Here is a 12212-nt window from a genome sequence, read left to right as displayed (position 1 = left end):
CCACCTGGCCAATGGGGGATGGAACAGTTCCCAAATCTCAGCTTCTTTTGGTCCAACTGCTATATCATATCGGCTGGGCACAAAGTTATTTCGATGTCCTGCCGGCCAGTCTGTGTGGGTCATTGCACTGGCCTTCCATCCGGATAATGGATCATCCTCCGATCCAGGTGGGATCACCATTTTCCTCCAACATAGGGAAATATGAGTCCTGGTTGGTTGATATAGGCGAGGCATAACCAGAGAAGGTGTCTGATTGGTCAGTTTTGTGAGATCATACTGTGCGGCAAGAGAGAAAAAGTCAAAACGGACAGTCATTCAAAGCATGAGCCCATTGTTGCAGTGAAAAGAAAAATTTAAAAAGAGAGAGACAAAATACACCATTTTGCAGGAAACTATATTTGACATTTGCAGCTTTAAAGAAAGTACCACTTGAAGAAAATTCAGAAAAAAATGTAATCACTGCAGTTCAGAAGAATTAGGCTGACCTTGCAATAGTCATTAGAGCAGTGTTATCAACACTTATAGCAGCTTTTGCAGGAATACACAGTCCAACAACACTGAAAAACAATGCAGAAGACAACAAGGCCGCGGTAGGAGATAAGATGCACCAAACAATGGCAAACTCCAATGAAGAATTTCTTCCCTATTATGACAAATACAGTTGTTAGCTTCTGTTGTTGTCACTCTTAGGAGACTTTTCAGTAATGCCCTATTTGTTGTAACTTTTATCTCCTGTAGCACTTCTGTCCAGGACTGGCATCTGGTCTTTTATTTTATTTGCTGCAAATAGGCGAAACAAAAACAATCATTTATGTATGTGCTACAAGTGATATAGTTCTTTAAAAATATTTGATTGATGTGCTGTCAGATGGCAGCTATTTGCTACACATGAAATGTTGTACATGCAGTGTAGTCCAGTGAACAAAAATTGAAGATCAAGTTGACCAGATATAAAGTTATAGTTTTTTTTCATAACTTTAACCTGTGTATCTGATTTATTATTGACAAACAGAATGTGTGAGTTTATTCCTGTGCATTTGGGCAGTGAGGTGATGAGGTGCCTTTTGACCTTTGACACCCTGGGGCCTGCAGAGGTCTTAATCTGGCCTTGCTTCTTCAGAAAACAGTAGAAGATCACACATTTTTCTAAAACATCTTTTTTTTCTAAGACACTGTTTTGCTAGAAGTATAGTTGACATTTTCAGTTTAAAAAAATAACAGACCATTTGAACAAAAACTCTGATAAAAACAATTATTGCAGTTGAGACAAATTATGCTGACCTTGCAAATAGTCATGAAAGGGATTTACGGCCACTAGAAGTACAATGCATTTTTTTCAAAATCTGCTTCATAATAGTTTCATTTGAAAATACATCTGGAAGTCTGAAACTTGAAAGTACCCCTTATAAGAAGGACTTGGGAGTCATAGTGGACTCGACACTTTCAACTACGAGACATCGTTTAGAAACCATTAAGAAGGCTAACAGAATGTTGGGTTATATAGCGCCTTGATGTGTAAAGTACAACTCCAAAGAGGTTCTGCTCAGCCTTTATAATGCACTGGTGAGGCCTCATCTGGAGTGCTGTGTGCAGTTCTAGTGTCCAGGCTACGAAAAGGACAGAGTAGCACTAAAAAACGTCCAGAGAAGAGCAACTCGGCTGAGTCCAGGGCTACAGAGGATGAGTTATGAAGAAAGATTAAAACAGCGGAGCCTTTTCAGTTTAAACAAAAGGAGATTAAAAGGAGACATGATTGAAGTGTTTAACATTATGAAAGGAAATTAGTTCAGTGCATTGAGTCTATTCCTTTAAAATAAGTTCAAACTTGTTAACATTATAATATGCACATATTTTGCAACATTTAGAAGGTTTTTCTTCACATAGAGAACTATAGACACATTGACTGAGTTACCAAGTAGAGTACTGGCAAACATTGTTTGGCTAAATGTTCTGTTCTTGTCTAGATTGTTCTAATGTTCTTCCAGCTTGTCAAAGAGCCTCTGAAACCAGTCACCATTCAGTGAGCAGATGGGGAATTGGTGCAGAGATATCAGTACCTGGGTGTTTACATGAACAGCAAACTGGACTTGTCTAACAACACAGAAGAAAGCTGTTTCCCCACAGATGAGAATTTGTTAAATAGTGGCGCTGTATAAGAAGGGCCAGAGCAATCTGTATTTCCTAAGGAGACTCCGGTCTTTTGATGTATGAAATCAGTCCATAGTAGCCAGTTTATTGTTCTACGCTGTGGCTTCCTGGAGAAGCAACTTGAGCTCAGAAGATACACAATGCCTGAACAAACTCATCAAGAAAGCCTGCTCAATCACAGGATGAACCCTGGACACACTGGAAGCTGTTGCTGAAAACAGGATGGTGGTAGAATTAGATGCCATCGTGAAAAAATCAAAATCCCTTCCAGGAGGTGCTCTCTTGAAGCACTTTTAGCCACAGGCTCATTCCACCATGGTGTGCTAAGAAGCACCTCTGGGGTCTTTTCTGTCCACTTCAATTAGGCAATTCAGTATTTCCACCTGACGTCCCAAACAAAATGGAGATGCTCTTTATGTTCATTTTGCAATTTTTGCACAATATACATTTATTGATTGATTGTATTATTTGTCCTGTATGTCTGAATCTTTTTTTTTTATTATTTCCCCTTGGGTTTAATAAAATCAGTCTAATATTTTTTTCTCTGCCTTATGTTTCCCTATCTGTTGTACATTTTCAGATCCAAAATAGAAAAGGAGCGCCGTGAGAAAGCCAAGCAGGGCCTGATCATTAGGACAGATATATCTCCAGCAGAGATTGCAGAGGACATGGAGAAGGAACGCAGGGCTTTCCAGCTGCACATGTGTGAAGTCAGTCAATCTCTCAGTCTGTTTGCTGCTCTTTCTGTCATTCCAGATCTTTCCATTATTTTGTAACTTGTTCCCTGTGATATGTCAGTGCACGTTTACACATCACCTGTAGAGGTTTCATGTGGATTAAAAGCACAACCAATGCAGCAACATGTGAAACAGAAAAGCTGTTTTAGGTTTCCTCTTTGATGTAGGAAAAATATTGTCTTGAAACACTTTCTCAAGAAAAACATTTTATTCACAATTATGTAATATAAAAATGTGAATCTTTTGGCTATGATTCTGTGGTATTGAAAAACAATAGAAGCTCTGGGATAAAATATTTCACTAGCCAGATGTTGAATTTCCTTTCTTATGTCATCTTGATCTGTTATTGCTAACTTTTTAAACATTTTTTGTCCAATGTAGTATCTTTTGAAAAGCCAGGAGCTGAAGATCAAGCAAGGGCCAGATCTCTTACAGAGTCTCATCAAGTTTTTCCACGCCCAGCAGAAGTGAGTCCCTTATTGTTGGCCGTTCCTTTGCTAATGGCATCTAGTGTACAAAATTACCGCATGTAAGGTACTGTAAGTATGTTGTGTGAGGAGTGTTATTGTGACCGGTGTCCCGTTTTTTTAATATTCTGGTAGTCATTTAAACTTTTATATCTCTTAATTCCTTGTGGTCAATGACACAGGCTGCTTGGCTGCCTGCCAAATACACTATCCTTATAAATAAGGGGCTAAATATGGATGCCTGGTAGAAATCCCAATTTTTGAAGCTCAAGTCCAGTATTGTGGGATTTATTTCTTAGTATTTTTCACATAAATATGTGTAGTAAAATAAATATGTTAATTTTAAATCAGGATTTCTCTAAGATGTGATTATTGGCTAGCTGTAAAAGGTCCACCATATCTTTGACTTTGGTTAAGTGGTGTCTGGTTCAGAACACTTTGAGAACCACTGGACAACACCATCATAATATACGTTGTGCTTATTTTGTTGTGGTCAGTGACTTGGACTTTGAATTTCTTTGGTGTTGGTGAATGGTAATATTTTTGTTTTCTTGTGTTTTATTCGGACTCTGGTTTGGAGCTGTCGCTATCAATTCTAAGAGTAGTTGAGTAATGAAATAATCAGTGTAAACAAAAAATGATACAATAAAATTGATTTAATTGGACAGTTACTTATATTTTATTAGAGCAAAATATGAAGCCTTACCTTGTATAACCATTAATGTTGAATTTCAAGCTATTCCAGAAAGCCCTCAAAAAAGTGTACAAACAGTACTTTAAGCTGTTTGAATAAAAATGCAATGCTAATTTTAAAGGCAGATATTAAAGTGACATTAAGGTGACAATAAAATAGCTGAAAGTGGTCGCCAAGTCACTTTAGGACCTACTGCATAGGTATATCTCACATTGTCTCAATCAGACTTCCCATCAGGAGGCTGCTAAAGTGTGGCATGTTATTGTACAGTGTGATTTTATTCAGTTTTTGTATCAGCCTATCCATTCATCTTTTAAAGCAGACAGTAAATTACTGAACTTGTCTTGTGGAGCGTATTATCTTCTTTTTAGATGCTGCTGCATAGCCAATTGTTCTGCAAGGGGAAGCAGACAACTGGATTTTCTTTTCCTTTTGAAGTGAATGCTCCCAAACCAGTGACACTTTCTGTCGCCTTTTTACTGGGACCCTCATCGTTCTTTTTATACCTGCCACAACAGTGCAGAAGTACTCATGGTAAATGCTAATTGAGGATTTTTAAATCAGGATAGTCATAACTTATTTAATCATGGCAGCCCTTCTCATGGTCATAGTGATGTATCTAAGTTTCATTTCCACTTAATAAATGCTTCTTACATTTACTGCAGTTCAAATTTATTAACTCGAGATTCTCTTTGGAATGCTGGGCTCTGAACACACACAGCCCCTGCTCCTATTTCATTATTTATGAAGAACGGATTCAGCTAACTTGTTACTCATCTCTGTAGTGTTTGCTATCTCACAGTTGTTTTAATGCCATTTCCTTTTCTTGTTATCAATGTCAAAGGCCAGCATGACACAAAGTCATCTTTAGGAGACATTCAATCAAGACTGAGTTGTGCAGTGAAAGTATTGACTGTGGCATAGGAATGGGACTGGTCATAACACACATTGGCCAGATGGGAATGAGTCTCTGAAATGTTCTTCAGAGTTAGTTAATCAGTGATAACACCGTGCTTAAATTTGGCATCCATGTTGATTAGGTTTTGAAACAACAAACAAACATTATAGGCCACAAATGCTTCAATTTGTTAATTCATAAATTTTATTTTAGGACATGATCTTTATTTAAAGGAGCACTGTAGAACTTCCAAGTTCAGGGTCAAAAGCTTCAACTAACTTTGGGGATCTATATTTTTCATCTATACCTATATTGTGAGAAATCAGGCTTCACTTTTGCTTTTTAGAGCTGATTTAATTACTGAGAAAACACACTTTCAGACAGATAGCAGCTCTGGACCTGAAACACGACAATGCACGAATGTCCGCATGGGTTCAAACCTTTTTCTGCTACCAATTGTCATGTTTCGGGTCAGGAGTTGCACAAATCACACTCAGAAAAATCCTTTTAAACTCACTTTATTCTTGAACTTGAAAGAACATTATTTGAGTCTATTAAAGGAATACAGAAAACAGGATAAACTTCTTCAATTGCTTAACTCCAGTCATTGTTCCCTGGAGATTAAACGATTTTTCAAACATCTACATGAGTGCTAGCATGCTCAGTGAGCAATCTGCAAGATACCTTGGCCAGAGATTGAATCAGAAAGCATAATAAATCAGTTGGCTTTAAAGGTTTTTATTACTGTGGGATCTGCGACTCTTGCAAACCTGCATCTCGTGCTGCACTGTCAAATAGTTACCTCTCTGAAAGTGTGTTTTCTATGCAATATACAGTATACACTAAGCCAAGCAAATGTTTGTTTGCTCATGAAAGCATATAATATTGTAGTTAAAAAAATGTTGATACAATTAAAGGTAACATGAAATTCCAGTTTTATAAAGATTATTGATGCCTTGTAAGGTGGCCAACTTAGGTTTGGCTAACTTTCTTGGGTAGCTTGAGACCTTGGTACTGTATTGTATATGTACAAATACAGATATATATTACTTCATAACTGTAAATATCATTTATCTTTATAATGTATTGGTGAATTGAGTCAACAAAGAACATTTTTGCATTTTCTCCAATTATGTATTGAAATAAAAGGTTATACAGAGCCCAGTACCCCTTAACTGCCCCCTTGGACCTAATGGCTGATTACACACCTTTAATAACACTCAATTCGTTCAAACATTTCCTGTGTTTGTTAAACAGTGCTCTCCTACTCCTTTCAGATCTGCATTAGATGAATGACATATGTGAGTTTTTATGCTTTGAAATCCCATCTGAAGGGGATTTTACAGTAGGTCTGGACGTTGACCAGCTCATTTAAGAATTTGAAGTTTCATTTTCCTCAACCATTCCGGTAGAAATTTGCTTGTGTTGTTTGAGATTGTTATCTTGCTGTACTTAAGCGTCAGCTCACAGATTTCCTTCAGAAATAACGAGGCTGACATTGTCCAGAAAATTCCACTCTTAACTCATCTGCCCATAAAACATTGCTCCATAAATCTTAAAGATCATTTCCGTTGTATTTAAACCAAAGTGAGGGCAGCACTGCTGTTTCTAGTACTGTGTGAAGTGGTTTCTGCCTTGCTGCGTGCTATGAATTTTTTGAAGGGGGGTTTTTTCCAGGGTTAGAAGAGCTTGTAGATGTGATTTGTGACTTCATAGAGAAGTTTATACGTTGCTTTTTAAAAGATTTTGGCAGGAAGACCATTCAAAAGAAGAATAATGTGTAAGACTTCCTTTGTTTGGAAATACGGCTTTGAATGTGGCTTGGTAGAGAACCAGATTTTAGAAGTGGCTATTTAATCTTTAACAAACTTTTTTTATGGTCGCTTCCAGGAAGGTATTTTGATTATGACTTGATGTGTTTGTACAATCTGTGTGCTGACAAGTAACCGCTAATGGAGTATTGTGTAAGGATGGACTCGATCAGACAGGGTGTTTGTTACCTTAACTATTCAAGCTGCTCACTCTGTTTATATATTTTATTGAGCTGAGTTAACTTTGGGGTGGCAGTAACTTTTTCACATCAGAATACTGCATGATTGATTGTCCTGCACTCAAAAGAAGCAATAAAAGTACATTTTGTTGTCATTTCTCCATCTATTGAAAACAACATCCAAGGAAATGTCTGATTTTATACATACATCATTAACCGACTTCAGAAATGAAGCACAGTTTGACATTTATAGTTCCATTTTTTGCTGTAATGTATTAACTTTATTTATGCATAGTCAGATGAACAAATACCCTCTTTCAAAGAGGTGAATGTTGAATTTGCTTTGGTGGTTTCTAGAGACCTGCTTCTGTTTTTTCAGTCTCGATTATTAAAGAGTTGTGTTCATAGTCCTTCAAATGTGCACAAAGTATTATACTCTCCTTCAGCTTCACTGTTGAATGCCTTCTAATAACATTGCATAATGTCTGCTGCACATACACACACACACACAGAGCACTCTGCATGCAGTAAAGCTTCAAGCGTCCTCCCCATCACTGTAAACTCTGACCCAGAATGAAAAGCACAGTGAAAGCATTGAGCTGAAAGCAGGATTAGTACGAGTTAACCAAACAGAGGAAGACCCCCAGAGGAAGGGGAGTGGAATTGTATGTGTCAGGAGAGACGAGTGCTGTTGAAAAATAAAATAAATTTCAAGGATATTTCCAACCTCCTTGTGCAGTTTGGTGAGCTTTTTAGAAAACACAATATTTTACTTAGCAGTGTTGACTGCAGGTTATAAGCTCTCCATTTTCTTAGGTAGTGTGGTCTACTGGCTGAAATATTGGAGTTTAAAGGACAGGGTTACCAAATCATTTGGCCATTTCATCATGCCATTATTTAATATTATCAATTGATAGATAGATAGATAGATAGATAGATAGATAGATAGATAGATAGATAGATAGATAGATAGATAGATAGATAGATAGATAGATAGATAGATAGATAGATAGATAGATAGATAGATAGATAGATAGATAGATAGATAGATAGATAGATACTTTATTAATCCCAAGGTAGGACATGTTAGAAAGTACAAGTGGAATAAGTTATCAAGTAGTATAGGAGGTAGCAGCAGGGCCGGATTTATATGAAAAGAGGCCCTAGGCTATTCCACTTATGAGGCCCTTTCACCTTCCATTTTTAAGTTTGTAAATTACATGAGAGATAATAAAATTTTGCTAACAATTTGAATGTAGGCCCCTCTTGATCTTGAGGCCCTAGGCTGAAGCCTAGTTAGCCTATAGGAAAATCCGGCCCTGGGTAGTAGTAATTTGGGGATGTTCAAATCTCAACTCACAAGTTGGCAAATAAGGATTGTTGTGCTAAATGGCCTGTTCTTGTCAAACTTGTTCTTATGTTCTTCATATCTTATTAAATCTTATAGCTTTATCTATCTTTGTATGTTTATCATTTAAAGGTCATTGTCTCTGTTCAGTTTTTTTCAGGATGGTTTAAAAGCAGCCCAAAATCTTGCTCCTTTTATGGAAAAGTTAGCTGCATCAGTGCGCACGGTAAGCTAAGCAAATTTGATGATATACTTTGAGATGATGACTCAAATTTGGTTTGATATTTCTTTTTAGCTGCCAGTTATCCAATATGTGTTCAATATACAGTAGCAGTTTGCGTTAAAATTAAAATTATTCCCAAAGTGCAAGATTAGCTGAAAAACTATTATTTATTATTACATTGTGAATGATTCCTGGTTTATGCACAAAAAAGCATCTTAATCAAATAGGATGTATCAACAAAAAATGGAAAAATACAAAAATATCCTCAAAGAACAAAATTAGGCAAAACGAGTTGCCATAAAGGCAATCCTACAACAAACGATATCCCAATATGCAATCCAGAAAATCAGAATCCTAAAGATAGAATCAAGAAGTCAACAAAACCAGGAGACTCCAAAGGAAATAGCAGTACATTCAAAGAAATGCAGTGATCAACAGGAATACAAACTTTAGAAGCATATCTGTTTGTGCTGTCACATTTTATACTGAAAACACAGTGACATTACATATCATGTTGCTAGCGACAGACATTATGACCGAAAATATGGTGACACACATCAAAATAGTGCCCAAAATGCTGATGCCTATAGATGAAAGGATTTTCCAAGATGAAAAAAATTCTATATTTTTACTGTATAACAACTTAAAATAACAACAGTAATTGTTCCAAAAATAAACAAACCAAATCTGGGCATTCTGAAATGAGATTCTAACAAGTAAAAACACAAGTAACAATAATAATAATTTTAAAATAATCCGATTCCCTAATGAGATTCTGTCATCTACTATTTTAAATGTTTTCATTGATTTGTCATAGAAATTCAACTTATCAGTTCAGCTATCTAAAGCCATGCTGACTATTCAGTAAAATCTTTGTGGTGTTAACAGCATTTCTGTCTTGCCTTTTTGTAATCACTTCCATGAATGTCGGCATAAAACAAGTTAAACTTATTGGCTTGTATTTTCTATGGGTAGTCTAATACCTCTGGGTAGTTTTCAGAACTTTGGATGTTTCCTAGGTTATATTAATCTCAGAAAATTAAATTACTGTAAATTTCGTGTGACTTGAATTTTCATTGTATTTACTGGCATGTGAGTTTCCTCTTCACTGATTGTAAAGTCATTTTTTGAAATAATCACTAGCTTCTTTGAGAACAATAGAGTAAATGTTGTCCAATCTTGGCAATTTTATGTTTTTTTATCCTCTGTAATGTCACACCCATATTGTTTACAGTGACCTGAAGTTTCTTTGTAATTACTGGCCTTTGACTTTCCTCTTTGCTTATAACCATATTTACTGAAGGTTAAACCAAACCAGAAAGATGTTGATGAGTAGGCCATATCTCCTGCTAGTGGTGTCAATTTTGTCAGTGAGCAATTGCAACTGTTCATCTGTCTCAGCGATGAGATCAATGTCGTCAGCAAATCTAAGGTTATTTACCATTTCACCATTGATCTTTACTCCTGCCTCAATTCCTTCCATAGCCTCCTGGATGACCGCTTCCAGTAGTAGGTTGAATAGGTATGGGAACAAGTTACAGCCTTGTCTCACTCGTACTGTCACTCAGAACCATTCCATTAGTTCAGCATCCACACGAACTGCACTAAATGATTTACTGTATAGGTCTTCTAGTAGTTGGATCAGATGTTTCTGGTATACCATATGTTCTGAGTATATGCCATAGCCCCTCCTGCCACACGCTGTCAAACGCCTGCATAAAATCAATGAAATTATTATATAGTGTGCGGTTTGGTTCACAATTTTATTCTGCTAGCTGTCAGACCACAAATAGTTGGTCTATAGGATTTCTTCCCATTCTGAATCCTGCTTGTTCTTCTGACATAACATTTTCCACATGCTGTTTAAGTCATTGCTGTAGCAATTTGGTGTAAACCTTTCCTTGTATGCTAAGTAGACTGATGGACTACTTATCAACAAGTCAAAAACAAAAACGATGACAATAAGTAAGTCAAATGCACAACAACTGAAAATACAGCTTGGAGGAGAAGATCTAGAACAGGTGAAAGAATTTGTCTACCTGGGAGGCCTGATATCCCAAGAAGGAAGTTGTACATTGTATATAAAGAGAAAAGTCAGATTAACTTCTGCAGTATTTGGAAAACGAAACAAATTGTGGAAATCCAAGAATACAGCAATCAGTACAAAAGTAATAATATATGAAACATTGGTTATTCCAGTTTTGTTGTATGGATCAGAATTCTGGTGCCTAAGAAAGGAAGATGAAAGAAGCATAGAAGTTGCAGAAATGAGCTAGCTACAGAGGCTTCTTAAAGTAACTGGAATGCACAGAATAAGAAACAAAGACATAAGAAACAGACTGCAGCAGGAACAAACGCTAAGTGAATGAATTCGCAAGCAACGACTCCTGTGGTTTGGACATTTCAACAGAATGGACGGAAGACAACTATCACAAAGAGTCATGCACTGCCACATAACAGGAAGAAGATCTAGAGGACAACAATGAAAACGCTGGATTGATAACATCATTGAAGACCTTGAATCACAGCACATTAGTCTGTGGCAAGCAGTTGATTTAGCAGCAGACAGGGCTAGATGCGACATTTGCTGACCTCATTGTCGGCAACAAGCTGATGGAAGGGAAAGAAAAAAAAAAAAACAGAAAGATACAGCCAGTACCCAGCGTCGTATGCTGGAAAATCTTTACAATCTTTGAAAATTTGGGTAATGGTAATGGTATGATTGAGTTTGTCAAGCCCTACACAAAATTAAAAAATGGACTGAAAGATAAGAGGGAACAACTTTGTCAAGATCAAGTAGCTGTTGAGATAATAAACTGAAAAACCCAAGCACCAAAAGGCTAAGAAGAAATCAGAGTTGAAGAACGTGAAGTCCTAACTCCCTAAATACATTTCAACTTCTGTGACTAAATGCACAATGGAACTTCACCCACAAGTCCTAAAACTTGGCTGTTGGTTGCACGCTGGTGTCTTATATAGTGGTGGCCTGATGACATTATGTGTTGAATTTCTACCCATCGGGAGATAAACTGGAGGGGCTGTTGTTAATAACACAATGGCCATGACCATTCAAAAACACACAAAGTGATGGTGCCCACTATCCAAATAGTTATACACAGTGGTAGCATGGAAATTAGTAACATATTTAGAACAAATTGTGCCAGTACTGAAACTTTAAATTTGCAAACTGCATGAGGAGTAACACCTAAGTGACATCCCTTAAATGTCTTGATCTAAGGTTCGTCAGACTCTGGACGAAGAGGTAAAGCAGCTGTCTCAGCTCCGAGATTCCCTGAGAAGCCTTCTTCAACTTGAAAACAAAGAGGTGAGCTCAAATGCACTTCTCCTATGTAGTTTTACCCTAAGATTTAAATCAATGTTGACTACAGCTTTCCATGAGAGTGATAAAAGCCCCTTATTTTAGTACCTTTTTCAAAATCTTCTTGATCTTTATTTTTTAAATTCTTTTCTTGTGTACTTTTGTAGGAAAACTTGAATCGTAAGAATTCTGGGAATGGATACAGTATTCATCAGCCTCAGGGTAACAAACAGTATGGTACAGAAAAATCAGGATTCTTACAGAAGAAGAGTGATGGGTAAGTATGAAAAATTGCTGCTGTTAGCTGTACAGTACCATCAAATATCTGCAAGTGGGGGGTTCATATGTTTAATGGTGGAGTGGCTGTTATGGTAAAACCAATGGTAAC

At 36.9% G+C, this 12212-nt stretch overlaps 1 protein-coding gene across 1 annotated transcript in view; it reads left to right on the top strand.

Annotated features, from left to right (window-relative positions):
* The window catches only part of asap3 (ArfGAP with SH3 domain, ankyrin repeat and PH domain 3), a 113229-nt gene that overhangs the window by 44370 nt on the left and 56647 nt on the right, over positions 1–12212 (top strand). The window contains exons 6-10 of the mRNA XM_028818370.2: positions 2729–2858; positions 3267–3352; positions 8433–8508; positions 11744–11830; positions 11992–12101. Of these exons, the coding sequence (XP_028674203.1) occupies positions 2729–2858; positions 3267–3352; positions 8433–8508; positions 11744–11830; positions 11992–12101 (489 nt within the window). The remainder of the gene's footprint in view (positions 1–2728; positions 2859–3266; positions 3353–8432; positions 8509–11743; positions 11831–11991; positions 12102–12212) is intronic.

The sequence above is a fragment of the Erpetoichthys calabaricus genome, chromosome 14 (assembly GCF_900747795.2).
Source record: "Erpetoichthys calabaricus chromosome 14, fErpCal1.3, whole genome shotgun sequence".
Taxonomy (NCBI): Eukaryota; Metazoa; Chordata; class Cladistia; order Polypteriformes; family Polypteridae; genus Erpetoichthys; species Erpetoichthys calabaricus.
This window is presented reverse-complemented; position numbering and strand designations above follow the sequence as displayed.